The sequence below is a fragment of the Equus asinus genome, chromosome 2, assembly GCF_041296235.1.
Source record: "Equus asinus isolate D_3611 breed Donkey chromosome 2, EquAss-T2T_v2, whole genome shotgun sequence".
NCBI lineage: Eukaryota > Metazoa > Chordata > Mammalia > Perissodactyla > Equidae > Equus > Equus asinus.
In genome coordinates, this window is record NC_091791.1 from 57,042,662 (window position 1) to 57,070,634 (window position 27,973).

Consider the following 27,973-nt stretch of genomic DNA (forward strand, 5'->3'; position numbering starts at 1 on the left):
ATTTCCAATATTCTAATTTTTTTTTTTAAGAATGAAGAAACAAGTTGCTTGCTTAAATGCGCACAAGTAACTGGTGCGGTATAGGCAACACCCGCGTTAAGCTTAAGGGATGATTTACTGTCAACTCAGAGAGGCGCTTTAAGAGGATAGAAACGCCGCGCTCCGGAAGCAGATGCCCCGCCAAGCACTGGCTCCAGGTCTACTGTGTATCATGTGGGTCCTTAGGTAAGGTTAGACATGGAGTGACAGAGTCCTGGAATTTCAGGGTAAGCGGAAAGTAGAGGGGCTTCAAATAGGGAAGTAACTAATATTTTTGAGTTACTAAGTATCCCTCACTTTATATCTGGCTATCTCATTTAATTCTCACCACAACCCTAAAATAGGTATTACCATTTTACAGATGAGAACTTCAGAAAGGTTAAATAAATTGCTCAAGCTAGAGGGGAAGGATCTCGAGTTCTAAGCCATTCTGGATGAGTACAGCGGCCAAGTCATGCTCGTTCTGCACTCTTCTTACATCGCCCCACTTGACCCAACACATTCACTTTATGAAGCCCAGAGAAGGGAATTCACACACATTTGGAGCCACGCTGAGGCCAGGAGGCAGACAGGTGGCTCCTCAACCCCCCAGGTCAAAGGTCTTTCCAGGGGGTACACATGCCTTTAAGGATTTGACAACCTACACCACCCTGTAAGTGATGCAGAGAGGGGGAAAAAAGCAATCGGCTTAGGAGAGAAGCAAAGAGGAGAAAAAGGAGCCAAGAGGAGCTTCCAGAATGGCGTGAGGAGGGTGAGGAGGGAGCTGTGTCCTTCTGCCTCTACTCATACCGGTTAACAAAACAGACCGACCATCCAGCCTCTGCCCGGGAGCCAGGCCTTGGCCAGCTTCATTCCTCCTCTCCTCTCAGGAGCTCAGTTTTAACCCTTATTTTAGAAAAGCCTAAGTAAAGCAAGCAAGGTGTGCACGGAGGCAGAAGGGGAAACTCGCAGCGTGAACGAAAACTTGGGCCATCCGGGCGGCAGCGATAGCAGCACAGTTGCAAAGCGAAGTTGAGAACGCGGCGCCTTTGGCAGCGCTACGCGCCCGCCGCCCAGGGGTGGGGCCGCCCCGCCCGCCCGCGCGCGCTTCCCCCGGCCCGCCGCCCCGCCCGCCACGTGACCCGCCGTGTTGTGGTCCGGCCCGCGTGGGTGGCGGGAGGGCGGGGGCGGCGAGGGCCGGGTCACGTGACGGCGTTTAAATCTCCCGCAGCCGGAGGCGCGGGGGCGCCAGTGCCGCGAGTCGAGCGGGAGCAGAGGAGGCGAGGGAGTGGGCCAGAGAGGCAGTTGGAAGATGGCGGACGAGGCGGCGCTCGCCCTTCAGTCCGGCGGCTCCCCCTCGGCGGTGGCGGCCGAGAGGGAGGCCGCGTCGCCGCCCGCCGGGGAGCCGCTCCGCAAGAGGCCGCGCAGAGACGGCTCCGGCCTCGGGCAGAGCCCGGGCGAGCCCGGTGGGGCGGCCCCTGAGCATGAGGTGCCGGCTGCGGCCGGGGTCGGGCCGGCAGCGGCGGCGGTGGCGGGCGGGGAGCGGGAGGCCCAGGCGGCGGCGACCGGAGGAGACAATGGGCTGGGCCTACAGGCCCTGTCCCGGGAGCCGCCGCCGGCCGACGACTTCGACGACGACGACGACGACGACGACGACGACGAAGGCGAGGAGGAGGAAGAAGCGGCGGCGGCGGCGATTGGGTACCGAGGTGCGCAGGGCGCGGGCGGCCGGGACTGCGCATCCCCTCCTCCCTCTCCCGGGGCCCCTCCTGGTGTGGGGCCGGGGGGTCTCTGGCGCGGGCTGGAGCCTCGGGGCTGGCTCGGTGGCGTCCCCCTCCCAACCCCGGCCCTGCTCCGCTGCGCGCCTGCGGGGCCGCTGGCCTGGCTCGGGAGCGGCCCGCGCACTCGCCCCCTCCCGCTCCTCCCGCCTCTCCCGCCTCTCTCGCCTGCCCTCAGTCCGCGGCCCGCCCGGCGCCCTCGCGCTTTGCGCAGCCGCCGGGCCGGGAAGCTCTTGCAGTCGGTTTTAAAATAAGTTTCTCTCTCCTCCTACTCTTTTAACATATTACTTTTGTTAAACATCGTTTGCTCCTACCCCCGGCCTCCCTGGCACACTTAAATCTGCAACTTTTGCCTGTCCCTTGCATCGACCTTTTGCACTCGTCTTTGTAAACTGACACCTGTGCAATTGGTGACTTTTGACAATTGGTAACAGTGCAGTTGATCTTTATTTTTAAACTTGTTTTAAATTTTAAAAAGCAAAACTATTTCTAAAGTCATAGCCTGCAAAATTTGAACAGCATAAAGACGTTACCTAAAGAGATAACCCTACTGTGGTGCAGTTAATAGTATTCAATAGACCATTTGACCGTCTGTAAAGGTAACAGCGTGTGCATTAGGGACTGGATTAGTAAAGCGACCCCTGATTTCAAGAAACACAGTTTACTAGGGGAAACGAATAATGCAAAGATATCTTTGTATGCTTAGTGTTACATAAGAGAAGTGCGAATTGCTGTACTTACCTTTGAACGACTTTTTCGGTAAATTTTTATTTGACAAGTTTCATGAACTCCCATTTGTGATCGATAAATTGAATCTAACTAGATTACTACTTTTTGTGTTTTGATTAGGTAGACCTAATTTATTTCTAGATTTTGATGAACTGAAACTTTTAGATTCTGGGCAGTATCCCTAAAGACGAGGATATACTGCTCCTGTGAACTGTGAAAGCTGACCTAGTGGGCATTCTTTACACGGGCTGTATAAATGTTAAGTGCTTTGTTCAGTGAAAATCGTTGCATCATAAGCATTGTAGATGTTCATACATTTTAGATGCAGATTGTTTCAGCAGGCTCGAGTTTTACTTTTGGTGTCTTTTGCAGATGATCTTCTGTTTGGTGATGAAATAATCACCAACGGTTTTCATTCTTGTGAAAGTGATGAGGATGATAGAGCCTCACATGCAAGCTCTAGTGACTGGACCCCAAGGCCACGGATAGGTATGGTTTCACAACTTTAGAGAGTAAATGTCTTTTTCTTTGTATTCTAGTTTTATGCCAACTAAAAGTATAATTCTCTGCCCTCTTATAACCCAGTGATGAGGTTCTTTAGTGCTTGCTGAGATTTAATGTCAGCTTCTGTTTCTAGGGAAAGTCTAGCTTTGTTCTGTTTTCATTTTTAAAGAGCTCTGGCCCATGGAAGCTGGCCCTGCTGTTTCTCAGCCCGGTGCTTCTCACACCTGGTGTCCTTTTCGCATATACCCCCTGTGTGGAATGCTCTAATTCCGGTTCCCTCACTTCATATCCCTTTTAAATTTTTCTTCTTAACGTTTTTTTATTGTCTTGTTTCCTGTACTAGAGTATAAGCCTCATGGGGGTAGGGATTTTTGTCTGATTGGTATACTGTTTTGTCAGTGCCTAGAAAAGTGTCTGGCATGTAGTTTGTGCTAGGTCAATTTTTATTAAGTATGTGGATGAAATGGGAAATTATTTTGAAGTAAAGAACACTATCAGATTTTTATACCAAAGTTATAACATGGCCGTCTTGAAAGTGATCTTTTTCTTAATCAGCTCTCAATCTTTCAAAAATGCTGCAACTGTTTAAACATAGTGATGATTAATTCCTCTTTGGTGTCTATAATATTTACTGACTGTATTTTGGTTTTCTCAAGCTAGGAAACGGATCTAAGAAATTTCAGGGTAAAAAATAGCAGTATTGTGTGTATCATTTTGGGAGATTAGTTAAGATCAAATTGAAGATTATTGCTAGAAAAATTTAACAAGATATTTATCTATATATTTCTCTTTTTTTTTTTGTCTTTAATGATAAATAGTATGGGCTTTCAGGACTGGTAAGATCTTTCCTATATTGATTTGTAGAACCTTTTTGTACATTCTTTTGTTATTCATTATGGTATATTTTTCTAGATTTTAACCATAGAAATTGAATTCTAGTAGTTAGACTCTCAAAATACGTACTTGGTGTGTTATAGCTCAAGGGACAGGCCCAGTTGTTCGTTTCATCTCCTCCCTAATTTCATTGGGGTGTAGCATTAGCTTTGAAGATGCTGTCAGAATGAAATACCTTTATATTGCATTTTCTTACTTTGCAAAAAACCTTAAAGATTGCTAATTCATTACTTCAGAAAATAAATGAGATTCTTAATTCCTCAGAAGCGGATTTGATGTAAATCTTTTCCTCCTTAATATAGGTCCATATACTTTTGTTCAGCAACATCTCATGATTGGCACAGATCCTCGAACAATTCTTAAAGATTTGCTACCAGAAACAATTCCTCCACCTGAATTGGATGATATGACACTGTGGCAGATTGTTATTAATATCCTTTCAGAACCACCAAAAAGGAAAAAAAGAAAAGATATTAATACAATTGAAGATGCTGTGAAATTACTGCAAGAGTGCAAGAAAATAATAGTTCTAACTGGAGCTGGGGTATGTAAGATGTATAAAACACTAGTAAAAGGGGGAGGTGGTGTATGTTTTTTCTTACACCTTTTCCAATTAAACATTTTTCTGGTTTAGAAGAATTTATCCTTAGGTGATAATGGGCAATTGTGTTTGGAAACTGCTAAAAAGTGAATGTAGCAGCAGTTGCTAAATTGGTCCAGTTTTTTAAGAACCTCTCCAACAACGTTAAAAAGATTTGCTTCTTTTTCTTTATTAGCACAGTAGGTAAGTGGAGTTAAGGCAGGATTTCTGCCTACATTATACCACAGATCCTAAAGGAGATGCAGGGAATTCTGCGTGCATTAAAGTGTCTCAGGGTCAGATGGAGAAATTGGGTATTTGTTTGATCTTCCTAGGGAAACCAGGAACCTAATTGGTATTCACAAGTGAAGAAGTTAGTATTGGGAAGGTAACAGATTCCTACCTCCCCTCCATTTTAAATTAAGGTGATGTGATTGTGGTAGCTTGACATTTTTCAGTTGCCCCACTTAGGGTTGCAGTGAACTAGCTACCTAAGGCTATCGTGTATTGTATATTAGTGACCAGGGCAACTGCTGGAGTAAAATTCAGTCCTGCTTTTTGCCCTTTTGAGTTAAGGGATGGTGTAAGTTAATCTTAAATGATCACCAAGAATAGTTATGCTTTGCTCCCAGATGTGATTTAGACAAGTCTGTTTTACTCTGAGGTCGAAATGGAGTCAACTCTGGTAAAGTTGTGAAACGAAAAGATAACTTCTGAAATCCCTATTTGAAATGTCACAGTTTATTTGTAGAAAAGGCATAGTGTCTAAATCTGTTCTTAAAAATTAAGAGCCAAAATACTGTACAGCATAGTTTTTAAAGTAAATACAGAAATGTAGTGTTCTTGAAGTAGTAGAAGAAGCCTGACCAGATGAGAGATTTCTTTGGAAGTACTTGACTGTAATAGAAATTCTTGCCTGCTTTCTAGTTAAAATAATTTGAAATAGTTACTGCCTTCTCAAATTGCAATTGCTTTAATTTATTGGTTAAATGCTTAAAGGTTTAAAATTAGCCTGACTGAAAATTCTTTACCCCATTATGAATGGAATATATGGTGGATTTAATTATGCTGTTTTGGGGGTGTTTTATTTCTATTTGAAATTATAGTAGGGCAGTATATCTCTTCCCCAAAAAGAAGTTTCAAACTAAAATACTTTTCAACTGTTCCCTAATTGCATGATAAGAAACTAGTAATTATAAAGGTGGAGGTGGAAGATGTAATGGTACGAATTATGCCGTGCATCTTTCAGGTTTCTGTTTCTTGTGGAATACCTGACTTCAGGTCAAGAGATGGTATTTATGCTCGCCTTGCAGTAGACTTCCCAGACCTTCCAGATCCTCAAGCAATGTTTGATATTGAATATTTCAGGAAAGATCCAAGACCATTCTTCAAGTTTGCAAAGGTACTACGGACTCTTCTATTTGTCTCTTTGGCCTCCACTCATGAAAAAGTATTTTGTTCACATTCAGGCTTCCAAAGCTTACTGGAAAATTGGGTACCAGTACTGTAGTGGAGTAAGAGCATTGAAAAGTCATTTCAGTTAGAATTCCCTTCTTCACAAAAGGGACTGTCATTTACTTTTCTTCATTTTAGGATTGAGCTTATTTTCAAAGAAGAGGCTATTTCATTTTTTGAAATTTGCACTTCAGTAATGGCCTTTACATTATCCAGACTGTTTTAGAGGTTGGTAGGCCATGTGAAGGAACATCATTGTTTTGGTTTTTAGTATTTTTTTATGGGTCATAAAATTATAACATCTGCTTTGATATGTTTCATAGTGGCCAGGTTTTAACACATGAGGATGTGCCTGAAAATTTTGTAATTAGGGGTGGAGAAGATTCTTAGGTCGCATGTTAGTTAAGGTTGCTGTGTTCTGCTCTGTCCAGTTCAGAAGCCACTAGCCACACGGGGCGGTCGATTACTAAGTGCCTTGAGATGTGATGCAAGTATGGAAGACATACCAGATTTTGGAAACCTAGTATGGGAAAAATAGAAATATTATTAACTTTATTTCTTATATATTAACAAATATTAATTATATGTAGAAATAATAATACTTTTGCTAATGGGTTATAAATTACGAAAATTTCACACTTTTAATGTGGTTACTAGAAAATTTAAAATTACATACATGGCTCCCGTTATATTTCTATTAGGCAGCTCTGCTCTAGAGTATAGTTTGATACTATGTTGTTATCCCATGCCCAAGAGATTTTAGCCAGTAGAAAACTTTTGTTTCCTATAGTTTAGTCTTGTGGAAAGAAATTATATAATTGTTACTGCTAAACTTTAGTATATTTGAAAAGGTCTTTTGTATTAGTGACTACTTTTTGGTGAATCTAGAAATTAGATGAACCTGAATTTTAATTAAAGGGTGACTCCAGCTACTTTCAAACCATGTCGTCTATTTACATAGTGATAGGGAAAGCTCTGCAAATTCAGAATAAATGGTGGTAGTTTAAACTGTCTATCTTTAAAGAAATACTTTGTTTTATCCAACTGTGGTTATAAATAGGAATTAAAGTAAAATGGGAAATTATATTAAAATTTCTTGGATATGACTTAATTGCTAAAACTGAAAACTAAATTTGAAAATTTTCAGGCTACTAAGAGAAGTTTTTTTATTAAGTTCATAATAGTTTACATCAATGTGAGATTTCAGTTGTACATTATTTGTTGACTGTCACCACATAAGTGCTCCCCTTACCCCTCGTGCCCACCCCTCACCCCCTTCCCCTGGTAACCACTGAACTGTTCTCTTTGTCCACGTGTTTGTTTATATTCCACATATGAGTGAAATCATATGGTGTTTGTCTTTCTTAGTCTGGCTTATTTCGCTTAGCATAATTCCCTCTAGGTCCTTTCCATGTTGTTGCAAATGGGATGAATTTGTCTTTTTTTCTGGCTGAGTAGTAGTCCATTGTGTGTGTGTGTGTGTCTGTGTGTTTATATGTACCACATCTTCTTTATCCAGTCATCAGTCGATGGGCACTGGGATTGTTTCCATGTCTTGGCTATTGTGAATGGTGCTGTAATGAACATAGGGGTGCATATGTTACTTTGGATTGTTGATTTCAAGTTGTTTGGGTAGATACCCAGTAGTGGGATAGCTGGGTGTATGGTAGTTCTATTTTTAGTTTTTTGAGGAATCTCCACAGTGTTTTCCATAATGGCTGTACTGGTTTGCATTCCCACCAACAGTGTATGAGAGTTCTCTTTTCTGCACACCCTCTCCAACATTGTTATTTTTAGTCTTAGTGATTAAAGCCATTTTAACAGGCGTAAGGTGGTATCTTAGTGTAGTTTTGATTTGCCTTTCCCTGGTGAACATCTTTTCATGTGTTTATTGGTCATCTGTATATCTTTGGAAAAATGTTCGTATACTCTGCCCATTTTTTGATCGCGCTGCTTGTTTTTTATTGTTCAGTTGTGTGAGTTCCTTATATGTTACAGAGTTTAACCCTTGTCCGATATATGATTTGCAAATATTTTCTCCCAATTTGTGGGTTGTCTCTGTTTTTTATTCTAGTTTCTTTTGCCTTGCAAAAGCTCCTTAGTCTGATGAACTCCCACTTGTTTATTTTTTCTTTTGTTTCTCTTGTCTGAGAAGACATGGTATTTGAAAAGATCCTTTTAAGTTCGATGTCAGAGTGTACTACCTCTCTTCCACGAGTTTTATAGTTTCAGGACGTATTTTCAAGTCTTTGATCCATTTTGAGTTTTTCTGTATGACATGAGATAGTGGTCTACCTTCATTCTTTTGCCTGTGGCTGTCCAGTTTTCCCAACACCATTTATTGAAGAGACTGTCTTTTCTCCATTGTATGTTCTTGGCATCTTTGTCAAAGATTAACTGTCCGTAGATGTGCGGTTTTATTTCTGGGCTTTCATTTCTGTTCCATTGATCTGGGTGCCTGTTTTTGTACCAGTACCATGCCATTTTGATCACTATGGCTTTGTAGTACATTTTGAAGTAAGGGATTGTGATGCCTCCAGCTTTGTTCTCTTTTCTCAGGATTGCCTTAGCAATTTGGGGTCTTTGGTTGTCCCATATGACTTTTAGGATTCTTTGTTCTATTTCCATGAAGAATGTCATTGGGATTCTGACTGGGATTGCATTGAATCTGTAGATTGCTTTAGGTAGTATGGACATTTTAACTATGTTTATTCTTCCAATCCATGTACATGGAATCTCTTTCTATCTGTTTATGTCGTTATCAGTTTCTTTCAGTAATGTCTTATAGTTTTCATTGTATAAGTCCTTCACCTTCTTGGTTTAATTTATTCCTAGGTACTCATTCTTGTAGTTGTGATTGTCAATGGAATTGTATTCTTGAGTTCTCTTTCCGTAAGTTCATTATTAGAGTATAGAAAAGCAACTGATTTTTGTAAGTTGATTCTGCACCCTGCAACTTTACTGTAGTTGTTAATTATTTGTATTAGTTTTCTGATGGATTCTTTGGGGTTTTCTGTATATAAGACCATGTTGTCTGCAAACAGCGAAAGTTTTCACTTCTTCACTCCCTGTTTGGATTTTATTCCTTTCTCTTGTCTAACTGCTCTGGCCAAAACCTCCAGCACCATGTTGAATAAGAGTGGTTATAGTGGGCATCCTTGTCCTGTTCCTGTTTTCAGGGGGATGGCGCTCAGTTTTTGCCCATTGAGTATGATGTTGGCTGTGGGTTTGTCATATGTGGCCTTTATTATGTTGAGGTAATTTCCTTCTATCCCCTTTTTCTTAAGAGTTTTTATCATAAATGTCTGTTGGATCTTGTCAGATGCTTTCTCTGCATCTATTGAGATGATCATGTGATTTTTATTCCTCAATTTGTTGATGTGATGTGTCACGTTAATTGATTTGCAGATGTTGAACCATCCCTGTGTCCCTGGTATGAATCCCACTTGACCATGCTGTATGATCCTTTTGATGTATTGCTGAATTTAGGTTACAAAAATTTTGTTGAGGATTTTTGCATCTCTGTTCATCAGCAATATTGGCCTGTAGTTTTCCTTTTATTGTGTTATCCTTGTCAGGCTTTGGTATCAGAGTGATATTGGCCTTAGAGAATGTGTTAGGAAGTGTTCCATCTTCCCTAATATTTTGGAATATCTTGAGCAGGATAGGTATTAAATCCTCTCTGAAAGTTTGGTAGAATTCCCCAGGGAAGCCATCTGGTCCTGGGGTTTTATTCTTTGGGAGGCTTTTGATTACTGTTTCAATCTCTTTCCTTGTGATTGGTCTATTCAGATTATCTGTTTCTTCTTGATTCAGCTTTCTGAGGTTCTAAGAGTCTAAGAATTTATCCACTTCCTCTAGATTTGTCCATTTTGTTGGCATATAGTTTTTTGTAGTATTCTCTTATAATCCATTGTATTTCTCTGGTCTCCGTTGTTATTTCTCCTCTTTCATTTCTAATTTTGTTTAGCTGAGCTTTCTCCTAAAAGAATTTTTAATTTTTCCAAAAATCACCTTGAAACTTAGGAAAACTTTGAACACTTCATGTATCAGCAGTAATGATGGTTATTTTTATCTAGCGTTTAGAAGAGACATCTGGTTCAAACTGAATTGAATAAATAATGTAAAGTTAGTTTCTTTGGTTTTATTTTTCTTAATTACCAGATTATGAATTAATGAAGATTTACTCTTTTAACATACTGCTGCTAGTGGTACTACTTCCTGATTTTGAAGACCAGTGAAATAGCACTTAGTTATAGGTTTCCTGAATTGGACCTAGGACACTGGCATTATAATAGCTCTAGGTAGCAGAAGTTAACACTTAGAAGGCCAGCAGGTAACTAGAAATTACTGTGGTCTTATATCTTATTATAAAAGTTTAATTCACTGGTGCATTTATATAATGCTCACAAGATTTTTGCTGTAAATTCTGTGTTCTGAGGGGAAACAAATCATGTTGCCCAAACCACCTTGTCAACATTTTTCCCTGTTACTTAAGTATATACTAAATTGCCTGGTAAAGTAGTAACCTGACACTTAGAAAAAGTGTGGTAAGTGAGAATAGGAATAGCAAGGTTGAGAAAGATTGTAACCTTAGTTATCTAATGAACAAACTGGGTATTCATTTTTAGCTTAAACCAGCTTTGACATGCAAGAATCTGTAGAAGCAATTTAGAATTACTTTGATAGAGACAAACTACAAGAACTTTTAAAATTGCACTTAATAGAAATCTAGACAGTGCATAAGAGAAAATAAAATATGTGAATTACAGTAAAAATGGTATACTGTTAACTGTTAATGTTCTTAACCACTGTGTACAGATTTTATACCACCTGGGAGAAGAAAAGGTTGGAGGGGCAGCATTTTCCACTTCCCTAAAAGTTTTAGGAACTTTGCATGTTTTTATTATTAGTTAATAAAGTGAAAAAATAAATTCAGTCATTTATAAAGTGCAGCCTTTTCTAATCTTGTTTATATAAATTTAATTTTGCTTAATTCCTTTCCTGAGTTTTCATTTAAGTTATGGTAAGAGCTAAATAAATTAATTAACCTTTATAACTGTTACTCGTATAGAACTGTTGTACTTTCATTCTCACATTAGGAACTGCCTAAAAGAAAGCTTGTAGTTGCTGAAGTAGCACTTAATAGTAATAGGTAGGAGAGACTGAGTTAATTTGGATGTAAAAATGAATAATGAGGGAAAAGTTTCAGGAGAAATTAGTAAGGACAAAGAATGAAGTGTAGTATCCAGAAATGGAGGATGGGGAGGGTATGTAAATATTGTTATATTTTACTAGATTGTTAAAATATTACATGAATAAAATACTCATAACTTAAAATTTCCTACTAGTTGCTGTACTAGGCAGAAAGTTCATTAAGATAGTTTTTTTTTTTTAAAGATTTTATTTTTTTCCTTTTTCTCCCCAAAGCCCCCCAGTACATAGTTGTATATTCTTTGTTGTGGGTCCTTCTAGTTGTGGCACGTGGGATGCTGCCTCAGCGTGGTTTGATGAGCAGTGCCATGTCCACGCCCAGGATTCGAACCAACGAAACACTGGGCCGCCTGCAGCGGAGCGCACGAACTTAACCACTCAGCCACGGGGCCAGCCCCATCATTAAGATAGTTTTTGATTGTTGGTAGTTATGAGAGAAAATAAATTTAATATGAAGCCATGAAAACAGGAAGTATTACTGGTGAAATTTAGACATTTTGGAAGGAAAGAATTTCTACACATGTATCAAGCCATTGATTGTATATAATTATTGGGAAGAAACTTAGATTTGATTTAGACTGGAAATTCCAAGTAATGGAGAGGCGTGTTAAAAAGGTTACTGGCCCATTAGAGCAATTTCTCAACTACTGACATTTTGGGGTGGATAATTCTTTGCTATGAACAGCTCTCCTATGCATTGTAGGATCTTTAGCAGCATCCCTGGCCTCCTCCCACTAAATGCCATTAGCATCCCTACCCCCAGTCTTGACACTCAAAAATGTCTCGAGACATTGCCAAGAGTCCCCTGCAAAATTGCTCCCGGTTTGAGAACCAGTGTATTACAGTGTGCCTAGCTGTGGTACCTCTTTGAATTCTTTTACACAAGAACAGTTAGAGCCAACATTAAAGCTATATATCCGTGTTCTGAACTGTTATCCTCCTGCATAATAAGGGCTTAAATTGACAATGAGTTGTGGTCATGGTTCTCAGGAGTCTAAAATAATTCACTTGAAATATGTTGTTTATAAAAATGAGTGGGTGTATTGAGTCAGTGAAGGTGAAACCGAGGATTTATAAAAGAATTAAAAAAAAAAAAAGACTGTTCAAACAGTATGGTTGCTATCCCATATTGAATTCAGTGAATGTTCTTTCCCCCAGTTATTAAAACTCAAGAAAAAGTACAGGGAGAAATATGAACTGAATTTTTATGAACTTAATTCCAAAAATGTATCTTTTTATTTATTCAATAAATTATCACTTTAATGATAATGTACAAAAAATACCAGATTATGTAGTTATAAAGTTAAGGAATCTTAAAACCAGGTCATTACCTGATAATCGAAAAATGTGAGCCAAAAAAAAGCCACAGTTTTGTTCACCTGAAGACAAATGTGTTAATACCTTTTCGTATGTGGATTACATGTGTACAAATATAAGTATAGTATTAGAGCTAGATATATTTTTATGTTCATCAAGTGGTATACAGTAATTTACTAATCCTGCAAGTGTATGTTTTAGATGTTTCTTACTTTATCTTATTACAAATAGTGTTGCTATAATTGTCCTTTTTGGTATGTTTTCCAATGTTCTTATGATAAATTCCTGAAAACAAATGCTAAAGGTCCTGATGTGTTTTGCTTTATTGCTCCCTGGAAAGGTTGAGTAAAATGTACTCCCATCAGAAGTATGTGAAGGATGATTTAGCATACCATCCTCCCCCCCCAAAAAAAACCCTCCACAGTATATTATTAGGATTAAAATATTTTCTAAAAAGCATGTAATGTGTGCTGTTTAAAAAGAAATTCATACAGTACAAAACATAAACAGCAGTTTGCCTCTCCCTTCTGTCTTCCCTACCTTTAATCTCTTTTCTCAGAGGTTACCACGGTAAAATGTTTTCTTGGGTAGCTTTCCAGAAAAAAAAAAAGTAAACCTCTTTGTGTGTGTATAGGGGAGGGTATTAAGTTTCTGGTAATACTTTAAAAATGAATCACACACCCTTTTCTCTATCTTCTCATTAATATTCTTGGAAATAGTTTCATAATGGCACTTAACAGATATACCTCATTTTTAAGGAAAGGCTGCATAGTATTGTTTTATAGTTGTACCAACTAAATCAGTTTTTTATTAATGGCTATCTAGAGTTGTTTTCAAGGCAGTCAAAACTTTATCAGTTTAATATAAAAAATTAGCATCTTTCATTATCATATTAGTGTTCTGTTTTTATTAGTGTGGATAACTGCTTTTTACTACTAGCCACGTGTATATGTTTAGATCATCTGTTCTTAACTATTTTATTCCATTGGGATCCTTTGCTTATACTTATTTGTGGGAAGATTATGGTTTTTTTTTTTGCCTTTTTTTTTTGCTGAGGAAGATTCACCCTGAGCTGACATCTGTTGCTACCTGTTGTCAATCTTCCTCTTTTTGCTTGAGGAAGATTTGCCCTGAGCTAAGATCTGTGCCAATCTTCCTCTATTTTGTATGTGGGTCACTGCCATAGCGTGGCTGCTGACAAGTGGCATAGGTCCATGCCCAGGAACCGAGCCTAGGTCACCAAAGTGGAGTGCGCCAAACTTAACCACTAGGCCACGGGCCTGGCCAACATTATGTGTTCTTGAAGAGTGTTTTTATGTTAGAGGATGATTGGAATTCCAGCTTCCAGTAATCCCATGAAGAAGTGCAAAATGAAGTGTACTTACTGGACTCGTTTGTAGTACCCTAATGAAATGGTGCTTAGCCTAAAAGAAAAAAGGAAACTTGAGATTGAGGGATCAAAAATTGAAAGGGCAGTATTGCATAGTGGTTAAGAGCCGCACTGTGGTATCAAAACTGGGTTTGAATAACAGCTCTGCTACTTACTGGCTTTTGTGACTTTTGGCAAGTTAGTTCTATAACTTGTACTTCTGTGCTTTAGAGCTTTCATCTGCAAAATGGGGATATATATGTCTACAGTAGGACCAGCAAACCTTTTCTGTGTAAGGCCAGGAAGTAAATGTGACCTTTGTGACCACATGGGAGCTTGGTCATATATTCTTTGTTTTCCTTTACAACCCTCTGAAGTGTAGAAACCAGCCCTCAGCCTCGTCTACAGCATTATAATAAAGTGCTCCTGTTTTGCCTGGTACATATTGAAAGTTCCTTAAGTGGTAACTAATAGCTTGACTAATTGAAATTCTCTTGTATTAGATTAGTAAAGGGGTTGGCCTTAGTCCAAATGTGGCCCACTGCCTGTTTTTGTACAGCCTTTGAGCTAAGAATTAATTTTTAATTGGATGGGAAAAATCAAAAGAACAGTGTTTCATGGCATATGAACATTATATGAAGTTCTAATGTCAGTGACCGTAAGTAAAGTTTTATTGGAACACAACCATGCTCAGTCATTTGTATATTGTCTCGGGCTGCTTCTGCACTACGGTGGAAAATTTGAGTGGTGCAGCAGGGACTATATGGACAGAGACTGTATGGCCCACAAAGCCTTAAATATTGACTCTGTGGTGTCCCTGGGTGGAAAAAGTTTGCTGAACCTTGAGTTCCTCAGGGAACCAGACTTAAAAAAAAAAACAAAAGAAGTTGAATTTTTTTGCCAGGTGAGTAATTTGTAAGTATTGTTTAGGTAGGATATTGAGTAGCCTATTCAAGTGTGGTTTTTTGGAATGAATGAAACCAGACAAGGGATTATGAGGATTTTCCTTACCAGGATGGATCAGTTTTACTTCTCTTTTTTGGCAGCATGGAGACTTTACCTTCTAGTTCTTACCAACTCTGCTTACTGCCCCCCTCTGTTTACTGTAGGAGGAGGAGATAACAGCAAATAGTGGCATGTCAAACTTTGATGAGTCCTTTAACACTCCTGCCTTTGCCTGGGGTCTCATTCATATTGCTAGAAATTTGGGGAAGAAACCAAGCAGAGAGCATCCTCTGGAGGAACGCCATTATTTCTGCATGAAGACTCACTATGGCAGATAGTTCTAAGGTTTAGTTTTGACCACATTGGTTGCCTATGACCAATTACTGGATCGTTTGCATCTTTCTGGACACAGCTGTGTGGAAGTAACGTGTCTTTTTAATAGCATTTTTGAGCCTTTGGTCCCAGCTCTGCTTCCACTCAAATCTGTAAGGATCCCTGTGGCAGTAAAAGAATGGCCCAGCCCACATAGTTGTTCTGGGCCCTCATGATTGGTTCCTTAATAGGATTTAGGATGTTCAGATTTGCGATGGCCTGTCTTAGAGCAGAGTAGCATGTCACAGGAAGAATTAATCCATACTTTATCTGAAAGTTGTATCCCCAGCCATGTGGTTTTTAGCAAACTTTTCATGTTAAGAACCTGACGTAGGAATAGTTTCTATTAAAATGGTTCTTCCAGAGTAATTTTTTCATTATTTCAGATTATATCCCTTAGTTTGAACATAGTTTTTAAATCCAATGATTCAGACATGGTCCAGTGCATATTTGAAATAAAATAGACAAAGTCAAGATTCCGATCACTTAGGTTCTAACACATAAAAGCCTTATAAAATAATACAAAAAAATTCTTCACAAATTATCCCCAACTACAGGAATGGATTCGTAACTTTAAGGGCTAAACTACCCTGAACTGTTGTGTAGAGCTGAATCTAGTGTCCCACACATCTTTGTGCTTTTTACCTCCTCCCCCCCTTAAAAAGGGGGGCAGGGGATGATAAGGCACACAAACCTTCATTCCAAGAGGGTGGAGTCTTGGAGTCTCAGTTCTCTGGCTCCCTGACACTGCTCCAGAGGTAGTCATTTGTTCTTGTTCTGCATTTGGCCTGCTGTTATCACTTTCCTCACTACTTTAAATCCTATTTTATCTGTTGCCTAGTATACTCTGATACTTGTTAAAATATTTTAACAGCTATTTCCAGAGGGAGCTTTAATAAAATTCTGTGATTAATCCTCTGAATGTAAACGTGAATGTACTAGAACAAAGCATCCTGAGTGTTTAATAGAGCACAACCCAATGGTACAAAACATAATGTGGCTTTCAGTTTTCTATAAACATTAGTTTTGATATGCTCTTCACTTGTTACTTCTTTCTGTATGCACTGTCTGTTTCTTAAATTGCACAGTTGTCCATGAAATTCATAAAAATTTGAATAAGACAAAATTTTTGGATTTTTGTATAACACAAATTTTTAGCAGCATATGGACATGTATGTGATACTTATGAGATTTACTTAGTATTTTTACCAAAAAGGTATCCCTGTAGATAGTGTTTTTTAAATTTGAAATATTAAATAGGTTAAAAGTCATCCATAATCTTATTAAACTTTTTCGTATGATATCAGAAGTGAAAGTTCCCCCACCTCTGTTTATGGCTTGTTTGTATGCTTCCTGACTTTATGTTATATGAATATATCTATATACATGCGCATATAATTTCCATTTTTGCTTAATAACAACACAACAATAACAAACTATACACACTGGTGACTGACTTGCTTTTTTCATGCATGTCATGGACCATCTCCCAGGTCAGTGCATCTAGACATCCCTCATTCATTTTAATGGCTGCATACTCCACTTATGGATGTACTGTATTTCTACAACCAGTCCCCTATTGATGGACATATGGTTGTGTCTAGTTTTTTGCTAGCATTATAATAGGTTAGAGGCTGTAATGAATAGTAAGGAAGTGTAGGTAGCACTACTTTAAAGAAAACAGAATAAACTTCCTTTGCCATAGTCACTTAAATGAAATTTAATAAAAACACTGTGAAAAGTTGAGAGGACCAAAATTGATACTTTTTCTCTGATCTTTTTGCCATGTGTATATCTGAATTCTTTGTTTTTAAAGAAGAAACAGCATTGAAGCATTATTTGGGGGGAAAAACACACACACAAAATCCAGCAACTCAACATTCATGAGCAACTCATTACTATACCAGTATGTGCCTGTGCAGTGGAAGGAAAACAATTTTGGTAAGGAATTAAAACTTTAGCTTTAAACTTCCAACAGGTTGATATTTATAGTAAATGATGAATCAGAAATTTTTAATATTATGTTGACAGTGCCTTTTTTTAGTTTTAGAAGTCACCATACCTTTGATATTTTTCATTTCAGTTTAAACTTTCCCCGTTTAAAAAAAAAAAACTCTGAATTTGCAGCCAGTAAAAATTAGATATATCCTAAGGTGTGTATTTCTTCTGACTTATATTAAAATATCTATTATGTTTGTGGGTTGACTTTATCCTTTTCTTCAAGGGGCCCAGTTCACTAATTGCTATACATATTATAGCAATAATCTTTTGTAGGTGTGTGTTGCATCCATTTAGATGCTTTGAGATGCTCATGTAGTTTTTAAATTATTTATACATGGGGGATTATCATTTGGTAGATTTTTGTTAAACCTAAACATATAACATCTGTTACACGTATTTCTTTAATCTTTTTTCTGCCTTTTGCATTATATAGGAAATATATCCTGGACAGTTCCAGCCATCTCTCTGTCACAAATTCATAGCTTTGTCAGATAAGGAAGGAAAACTACTTCGCAACTATACTCAGAACATAGATACACTGGAACAGGTTGCAGGAATCCAAAGGATAATTCAGTGTCACGGTTAGTAAACTTCAGAATTGCTTTCTGTTACTTAGTTTTATAGGAAAAATTAGGATTAGAAAGTGGGCTGCCATCCAGGAATGAAGATTAAGCCGTATTATTTAATCATGTTATCTGACCAATTGTAGATAAATTAAAAGTAGAATGCAAAACAATGAAACTAGAAGTATTGGCCTTGACACTTATTTGTATAAAAAGTCAGATATTAATGTGCTTTTGAATTTCAAAAGATGTAGCAATTGCATTCCATTAAATTCTTTTAAATAACCTTTTAGATTACAAAAGTAATGTTAGCTATGTATGAAAAAACATGACATCTTTATTTTAGGAAACCAAAGAAATTGAGTAGTTGAGATGTACAGGTTTCACAAATTTAAAAGACTTTCAATCTAAAATAACAAGTTTGAACAGACCATTTTCTTATGTATCTAAACTGTTTTTAAAACACAATTATTAAGCTAGTATAATTGTAACTTTCCACCTCTGCAGAGTTTTACCCCTGGAGGAGTTGGTTTATTTTATTGAAAGGAGTTGCTTTAGGAGGCATCATTATATCAGTTTCTCAGCAATTGAGGATTGGATCCTCTCCTTATTTATTATCTATATAATTATTTTAATGCTTCATCACCCGGATGCTCCCATAGAGTCTCTTAAAATTTTAAAATTCACTAACTTTTCTGATGTCAAACTTTATATTATAACCTTTGTGATGTTTAAGAAATGAAAACGTTCCTTTAATAAAGCATACCTATGTTGGTTGTTTTAGGTTCCTTTGCAACAGCGTCTTGCCTGATTTGTAAATACAAAGTTGACTGTGAAGCTGTACGAGGAGATATTTTTAATCAGGTAATTTATCACTCATATTTTTGGATGTCTCTGATCTGTTTCTTCTTTTGCCTCCAAATCCTTTTTTTTCTGAAAGTATTTATGTGATACAGAAAGATCCAGGAATAGTATTATCGTTGGGAATTCTGGTGAAGTTACACAAGAACCTCTCAATACTTTAAGTTGAAAACATTGCTGCATAATGTCTCTAAAATGATGAAATGGGCTCCTTAATAACTAAGCCTAAAGTAAAAATCCAGATCATAAAGTGTTGCAGTATTAGTTTTTCTTCTTACTCTCCCTTTGTAGTGCCTTTCAGATTTGGAATCTTAAGATAGTTGTGGTAATACTTTAAAACATTTAAAAAATTATTGTAAAAGTATTTCGTGTAAATTACTAGCAAAAAATATAAGGGAAAATATGGCAGAGAATAAAAACCACCCAGAAATAAATTCTTTGTGTTTAGCTGCATGTATAGTTAATCGTATACAGTCATGCACTACATGATGTTTCAGTCAACGAACACAATATATGATGGTGGTCCCATGTGGGTACCATATAGCCTAGGTGTGTAGTAGGCTATACCACCTAAATTTGTCTAAGTACACGCTGTGATGTTCACATAACGACGAAATCACCTAACTGCGTTTTTCAGAATGTATCGTGTCATTAAGCAATGCATGACTGTAATTATGAGAGAAGGACAGCATGTTAAAATGAAATCATTGTCTTACAAACTTTGTTAAAGGACTAAGTCTCGTGTGTACATGTATGTACCTACATATACATGCTGGTTTTTTCTTTAATAGACAGTGAACTCTTGAATATCAAATGTAAGTCTACAGATATAATAGCAACATTGTATTTCTTTGTATATTAATAAACTAACCAGTTATTGACAGTTGACATTGACATTTAGGTTGTATCCAGTTTTCCCTTTTTATCCACAGCTTTTCTGTTTTCTTGGATAACTTTGAATACATTCTTAGGAAGTGTGAAAATGTTGACTATTTCTAACTTGGGCTTTCCCTTCTCTTCCCTACCTCAACCAAAATCTGGAACACACAGGTGGTTCCTCGATGTCCCAGGTGCCCAGCTGATGAACCACTTGCTATCATGAAACCAGAGATTGTTTTTTTTGGTGAAAATTTACCAGAACAGTTTCATAGAGCCATGAAGTATGACAAAGATGAAGTTGATCTCCTCATCGTTATTGGGTCTTCCCTGAAAGTAAGACCAGTAGCACTAATTCCAAGTAAGTGGGTGAGGATCTTGAGTGAACATTTGTATATGTAGTGCCCTGAGTTGTGGGTCTGTAGAATAGACTCCAGTGATCTTATTCTGTTTCTGGTTAAAAGTGGTGAAGAGCCAAACTTTGTTTTTTAGGTGACATTCTTATTAATGAAGATTGGTTAATCTGACATTTTGGTGGAGGGAGAGGGCTGTCAAAACAGAAGTAATGTCAAATTCTAATGTATATGAAAAATTAAGACAAAGGGCAACAGTTCAACTTAAATTTTTCAACAGAATGTTTTTAATGTGGCAGGAGTTACTTTACATACACCCAGGAGACAGTCCTTAATCTATGTATTTTTTATCTTTATTTGATTATAGTTGTTGATCTTTCAAATTTAATTGATTTCAGGTTCAGTAAGTTCAAATGTATAGCTTGGTGGACGTGTAATGTACTCATTAAGATTGAATTTTGGGGTTCAAAATAATTGTTTTTCTAAGAATAACAGTCCTGCCTTGTCATAATTATTGTATGTGGATCTGCTTTACCCAAAGGGTGTTTGTGTGTATAAAAATGCTCAAATACAATTTAAGTCCCTATTACTCTTCGTAGGAATATTTCTGTAATAGATGCTCTCATACTACCTTTTTTCTCCCTCTAGTGAGGAAGCAAGAGAGAGGAAGATAGAGGGACTCATTCAGTAGCTTCAAGTGTGCCCTAAAAAGTGAGGGAAGGAGGACAGGAGAGAATATCAAACCCTTAACCAGAGAATGAAATTAGACCCCTACAGCAGCAATCAAATAGGCAGCCAGAGTAAATAGTTGGAAGAAAAATGGAGTTAAAATCTCCAATTATGCATCTTTTCCTTATCCCATATATGGTGGCTTTAGCAGTTTAATCCTAAATAGCTGTGAAATTCTATTAAAGGAGAATATGGGACAATTTGTAATTAAACAAAACATGAAAACCTACTGTATAAGCTCCTTTATTTTTGAGTTATTTTTTTCTCTTTAGAGGTATGGCACAGAAATTTTTTCTTTTTTTTTCTTTTTGCTGAGGAAGATTCACCCTGAGCTAACATCTGTGCCAGTCTTCCTCTATTTTATATGTGGGTCACTGCCACAGCGTGGCTGCCAACAAGTGGCATGAGTCTGTGCTTGGGAACTGAACCTGGGCCACCAAAGTTGAGCACACCAAACTTAACCACTAAGCCACAGGGCTGGCCCCAAGGCAGAGAAATTCTTAAGAGCTTTTTGTGGGGTAGTATAATAGTGTGTTGGGGATAGGCAGAGGTAATTTTTAAAAAATGTAAACAAGTATATAATAGTGGAGAATAGACTTGTATGAATTTTCACTCTCTTTATCAGGAGCTATTTCAGTAGAATAACTCACTATGTGTCAAGAACTCTTCTCTGCATTTGACATATTTTGATTCATTTGATCTGCACTGCAACCTGGTGGACAAATACTGTTGTTATCCCCAATAGACAGACAAGGAAATTGAGGTACAGAGTGGAAAAGTCTGAAAAGATTGCTCAGGAGTAACCAGGTGACAGGAGCAGAACCTGAAATTTTACAAAAGATGCTTAGCTGCTCATCTTTTTACTCCCTAGCTTGATGAAATGTAATGGCTTGGTTAAGTATTAGTGGTGGGTTTCTTTTTTGGTATGAGGAGCATATTAGACTTTTGCATAGTGTATTTGTTGTGGTTTTATGAGCTTACTTCCCTTCCCTTTTTCTTTTATTTTTTGCCCTATTTTTAGGTTCCATACCCCATGAAGTGCCTCAGATATTAATTAATAGGGAACCTTTGCCTCATCTGCATTTTGATGTAGAGCTTCTTGGAGACTGTGATGTCATAATTAATGAATTGTGTCATAGGTTAGGTGGTGAATATGCCAAACTTTGCTGCAACCCTATAAAGCTTTCAGAAATTACTGAAAAACCTCCACGAACACAAAGAGAGTTGGCTCATTTGTCAGAATTGCCACCCACACCTCTTAATATTTCAGAAGACTCAAGTTCACCAGAAAGAACTTCACCACCAGATTCGTCCGTGATTGTCACACTTTTAGACCAAGCAACAAAGAGTAATGTTGATGATCCAGATGTGTCCAAATCAAAAGATTGTATGGAAGAAAAATCACAGGAAGTACAGACATCTACTAGGAGCTTTCAAAGTGTTACTGAACGGTTGGGAAGTCCGTATTTGAGGAATGTTGGCTCTGATACTGGGGAGAAAAATGAAAGAACTTCAGTTGCTGAAGCAGTAAGAAAGTGCTGGCCAGCTAGACTCGCAAAGGAGCAGATTAGTAAACGACTTGATGGTAAGAAAGGCTGTTGAGCCATTTTAAAGGCATAATTATTGTAACAAGATATTTCCAAGAAATGAGCAATTTTGGCAGGTTAGTTGACAGGGTAGCTTTATGCAGCTGAATGTAACAGTTGATTGTGTTTAGAGAAACTATAAAGTTGAGAATTTAAGCTAGAGAACGATAAACACTGGTATCTTACATAGTATGGGGGAGAAATAGTGTTTAATTTATAAAGTGTGCCCTATACCTTGTGTTTTTCTAGAGAATAAGCACTAAATTGAAAAGAAAACTGAGAAATATTGAGAGCTCTGCTGTTGTCTGGTGAGAGCTTTAGCGGGTAGAAATGATGCCTGAGAATTGGGTGCTTACTGTGGGTCAGCTGTTTTATACACATTATCTGATTTTAATCTCATGAGTTAGGAACTATTACTACTACTCTGCTACAGGTGAGAAAACTGAGTACAGTAGAGGTTAAGTATCCCATGCAAAGTAACACCTGGGACACGGAAGAGCCAGATTGGATTCCTGTCTATCCTCAGAGCATATCCTCTTAACCATTGTGCTGTGTTATCTCAGATCTAGAAAATCTCCGATTCCTCTCCACTGAATATTAGGAATAGCATCTACCCTGTTTTGACATATGGGAAGTCTTTACCAATTAGTATTAAATTAACATAGATGAAATCACTTTTTGGAAATCAGTGTTTAAGTCCAAGCAGCATTTTTGGCAAAAAATTTTAATTTAATCAAAATAAAAAACATGCGCTCTTTAACTAAGAAGCAACAGTCTTGTATGACTTAAACATTAAGTCCACTCCATTTACCATCCAGGGTGAAAACTGACAAATTTAGACAAGTTCTAAGCATGTGCTGTAAATGAATTTTAGTTCAGTCGAATAAGCCTTTGGGCCTTTTCCATAGTAAGCATTGTAGCAAGTTCTGGAGAGACAACAAACTACTGATGTTTTGTGTATAATTATAAAAATAGGTGATTAAAAAATAGGTGATGTTAAAAAAAGGTAGAGGCTACTTGGAGGGATTTAGGTATAGAAGGCTTTCCAGAAAATCTAACTCCTGACTTTGGTTTTGAACAATAAGTAGAGAGTTAAAAGTAGGGGAAGTCTTCCCAGGGGAAACTAGAAAAGGCATTAGAATGCTTATGTTTGCAAATGTGGCAAGTCAGAAGTAGAAAAATTGTTACTGATTTAGTCAGGTAATATGGTTTTTTTTTTGGCTGAGTAGGATTTGACCAAGCTAACATTCATGCCAACCCTCCTCTATCTCTTTCTAAGTATGTGGGCCGCCAGCAGAAGCGCAGCTGCTAACAGAGCAGTGTAGGTCTGCTCCTGGGAACCGAACCCAGGCTACCAAAGCAGAGTGTGCTGAACTTTAACCACTAGGCCACCGGGGCTGGCCCCTACAAGTTTCTACCATATACAAGGTCTCTGTATGCACTGAAAGACTTTTTGCACTGGGGATTTTCTTTGAATATCTTTTTGACAGATGGGTCACACACAAAGAACTCTTTGCCCCAGGAAACGAAAATTAAACATGGAGCAGTCTCTTTGGTATTATACTTTGGTTTTACTCTACTCATTTAGGCCTTAAAGGTGCAGGCTTTGGAATTAGACCTGAGCTGTCTCAGATCTACCTTGGGTAGTCATTTAATCTCTGTTTCTTAATCCAATCTGTAAAATGGGAAGAAAATAGCACATACTTGATAGCATTGTGAGAATTTAAAAAGAAAACTGACGTAGGGTATAAAATTGTAGCTGTTAAAACCAAATGACCACTAGGCTTTACTCATTTTATTTTGCCACTATTTCTGTTGTGAGGTCAAGGCAAAAGGAAGTGGGAGCATATATGAGGTAAGCTTTAAATCTGTCTTGATGGTTGCCAAGAAAGGGGCAAAACTAGACATGTGTAGGGTATTTGGGCTGAGAAATAGATTATTCAGTTCTTCGGGGGGGCCAGAGCAGAACAAAGCATTTTTTAGAAGATGGGCCAAAACTATAGAAAGAAAAGTGGAAGACAACCTGTGTTGGGACTCCTTAAAAGACTAAGCGGGTGTGATTCAAAGGAGATGGCCCTATTTTCTGTTAGCAGGTAGAATACAAGTACTTGACACCCTCCTCTGATCATGAAAATTAATAGTTGTGGCTTAGAAAACTGAAGAATATTATGTATTCTCTTGAAAAAGAAGGAAGTAAGTGGTTTTCACACTGCAATTTGTGATCTGTGAGTGGATTAATCAGTTTTGTGGGTTCAGATCAGAATTGTCACATATATTAGGTTGTTTCAGACCAGAGAACTGGGTCTTGATGGGGATAATAAAGTTTGAAAGCTATTTTGAAGAGAAACTTAGGTCAGCTTGGTAGATGGCATGTACTCCAGATCAAGTGTGTAGTAGTTGGGCTTTTGTGAATCTGTCATTACATGTGAAAACAGACTTAAGTTAGAAGTTACTTGTTCTTGTGAATTTCAGTGTAGAAAACATTTCATCATTAATGTTTAGGGTTCCCACCCATTCTCTTAAGAGTCTCAGCTTGGTCAAATTTAATTTAGCTTCTTTTGTTTACATTGTGATTTTTAAGAACTTTATTAGTATTCCTGGACTCAAACTGATAGATTTTCTTTCTTCTCGTTTTTTGTTTTTGGTGAGGAAGATTGTCCCTGAGCTAACATCTGTGCCAAGCTTCCTCTATTTCATATGTGGGATGCTGCCTCAGCATGGCTTGATGAGTTGTGCGTAGGTCCATGCCCAGGATGCATACCCATGAACCCCGGGCTGCCGAAGCAGTGTGTGTGAACTTAACCACTACACCATGGGGCCAGCCCTTCAAACCGATGCTTTTAAGAGTGGAACATCTTAGAGAAGGTGCTCTTGACCTGGGGGCCATAGCTTAGGGGAGAGAGGGAGGGAACTCTCCTTACTATCACAAGTCAAATCTTATACTGTGAATGCAAGTTAGGGAGAGGGTTGAAGTTCAAGTCCAATGCTAGATCAGTGCTTCTCACACTTCAGTGTGTATAAGACTCTTGTAAAAATAGATTCTGATTCAGTAGATGGGTGGTGGGGCCCAAGAATCTAAATTTATAACAAACACTCAGGTGATGCTAGTGTGTACAGACTACACTTTGAATAGGTGGTGAAGCCGTTATTGACAAACTATTTTAATTTTAGGTTATAATAGGCAGGCAAAGTGAAGTGAAAATATTTAATGAGGATGCTTTTGAAAGCATAGTATGTGCTTTAGATAAGCCAATTCATGTTCAATGAATATACCTTATCTAATGCAGGCTGAGCTGTGGATACTTCATCTCATCAAATCTGTTCAAAGGAGTTCGTTAAGTAACCTTTATTCAACATGATTCTTTGCATTTTTTCACACTAACTTCATAGGGTTGTGAAAATTACTTCATTTTCTAGGTGAGAAAAATTGAGGCAAAGAGAGATAACCACCCTAATTTACAAAACTGGTGAGTGGCAGAACTAAGATTTGCACCCAGCACTTAGTTGATAGCTTGTTTTTTAAAAACACTAGAAATAGCCTCTAGTAATGATACTTAGGCAAGAGGCAGAGCTGGAACCTACAGTTACTCCAGACTGCCCAGTGAGACCAAGTTAGTCTTAAAAAACTAGAAATAACTTACTTCTCATTTATTACTGTATTTCAGGTAATCAGTATCTGTTTTTACCACCAAATCGTTACATTTTCCATGGCGCTGAGGTATATTCAGACTCTGAAGAAGATGTCTTATCCTCTAGCTCTTGTGGCAGTAATAGTGATAGTGGAACATGCCAGAGTCCAAGTTTAGAAGAACCCATGGAGGATGAAAGTGAGATTGAAGAATTCTACAATGGTTTGGAAGATGATGCTGATGTTAATGAGAGAGCTGGAGGAACTGGATTTAGAGCTGATGGAAGTGATCAAGAGGCAGTTAATGAAACTATATCCACGAAACAGGAAGCAACGGACATTAACTATTCATCAAACAAATCATAATGTAATAATTGTCCAGGTACAGGAATTGTTCCACCAGCATTAGGAACTTTTAGCATGTCAAAATGAATGTTTACTTGTGAACTCAATAGAGCAAGGAAACCAGAAAGGTGTAATATTTATAGGCTGGTAAACTAGATTGTTTTTTTCATGCGTAATTTTTAACTTCCTTATTTCTGTACTTGTACACTCAACACTAACTTTTTTTAAAAGAAAGGTACTAAGTATCTTTAATCAGCTATTGGTCAAGACTTTCTTTTAAAAGTTCATTTGTATGATACATCCATCTGTATATATAATTTTGTTTTTGCCTAGTGAAGTTTCAACATTTTAAAGTTTTCAAAAAAGCCATTGGAATGTTAAATTAATGTAAAGGGAACAGCTTATCTAGACCAAAGAATGGTATTTTCACACTTTTCTTTGTAACCCTCAAATCTCTGTTCTGCTAAACTTTTGATTCTTTATTAGCACAATTACCTATTTTTAAACACTGGCATTTTCAAAAACTTGTGGCAGCTAACTTTTTAAAAATCTCATGACATGCAATGTGAGTAGAGGGAAGTCAACAATATGTGGGAGAGCACTCAGTTGTCTTAGCTTTTTAAAGTAAGACTTGGTGCTAAGAGTTTCAGGAATATTGTATTGTTCAAATGAAGATGGCTTTTGTACTTCCTGTGGACATGTAGTAATGTCTATATTGGCTCATAAAACTAACCTGAAAAACAAATAAATGCTTTGGAAACGTTTCAGTTGCTTTAGAAACAATAGTGCCTGTCTGGGTCCCCTTAATTTGAGAATATTTGCCATTGTTTAAATACCTGTCACTGTGGTAGAGCATGCACTGATCCTTTCCCACAAGTATTAAACTGCCAAGGTGTGAATATGCAAAGTCTTTATGAATCTATAATAATGGTACTTCAACTGGGGAGAGTGTAATATTTTGGACTGCTGCTTTTCTTTTCCATTAATGACGAGAGCAACAGGCCCCTGATTATACAGTTCCAAAGTAATAAGATGTCAATTATAACTCAGCCAGTAAGTACATGTCTCCTGTTGGGAGGATTTGGTGTAATAAACACCAAACTGTTAGCCTAGTATTATGGAGATGAACATGATGTAGCTTGTAACAGCAGAACAGTTAATGAATGAACCTAGTTCCTATTAACGTGTCTGTCTTTATTTAAAAGCTTAGCCTGCCTTAAAACTAGAGATCAACTTTCTCAGCTGTGGAAGCTTCTAGCCTTTCAGAAAAGTTCATACTTTATAAAATTGCACAGTAAGCATTTCTTTTCCAGACCTTTACCCAGCATTACTCCCAAATTACAAAGTATTCCTATGTTTAGTATTTATTACAATTAAATAAAAAGTTTGAAACATAGCTGTTCTTTAAGGATAAAATACCCAGCCAGGACCATTACTGCCAGAGAAAAAAATTTTATTGAATGGACATTTCTCTACCGTAAAAGATGTCTCAATCTGAATTTATTCGGCTACACTAAAGAATGCAGTATATTTAGTTTACCATTTGCATGATGTGTGTTTGTGCTATAGATGATATTTTAAATTGAAGAATTTGTTTTAAATTATTTTTACAGTGAAGACTGTTTTCAGCTCTTTTTATATTGTACATAGTCTTTTATGTAATCTTACTGGCATATGTTTTGTAGACTGTTTAATGACTGGATATCTTCCTCCAACTTTTGAAATACAAAACCAGTGTTTTATACTTGTACACTGTTTTAAAGTCTATTAAAATTGTCATTTGACTTTTTTCTGTTAACTTACATTGTTTAAGGTATGAGATTTTAAAATCTTGTAGAACTTTCTATAGCTTTGAG

General features: G+C 37.7%; 1 protein-coding gene across 2 annotated transcripts; it reads left to right on the top strand.

Moving 5' to 3' along the window:
* Positions 1-1,236: 1,236 nt before the first annotated feature.
* Positions 1,237-27,867, top strand: SIRT1 (sirtuin 1). 2 transcript variants are annotated; one of them, XM_044755951.2, is made up of 9 exons: positions 1,237-1,727; positions 2,898-3,014; positions 4,226-4,467; positions 5,753-5,905; positions 17,610-17,757; positions 18,524-18,603; positions 19,651-19,837; positions 21,580-22,143; positions 25,810-27,867. In XM_044755951.2, exons 1-9 carry the CDS (start codon positions 1,331-1,333, stop codon positions 26,136-26,138), a joined length of 2,217 nt encoding a protein of 738 aa, XP_044611886.1. In that variant the 5' UTR covers positions 1,237-1,330; the 3' UTR covers positions 26,139-27,867. The 2 variants fall into 2 exon arrangements, with proteins under 2 accessions (XP_044611886.1, XP_014717324.1); XM_014861838.3 differs by lacking the exons at positions 1,237-1,727; positions 2,898-3,014; positions 4,226-4,467 and adding an exon at positions 16,992-17,116 and having other exon boundaries at positions 5,768-5,905.
* Positions 27,868-27,973: the final 106 nt, after the last annotated feature.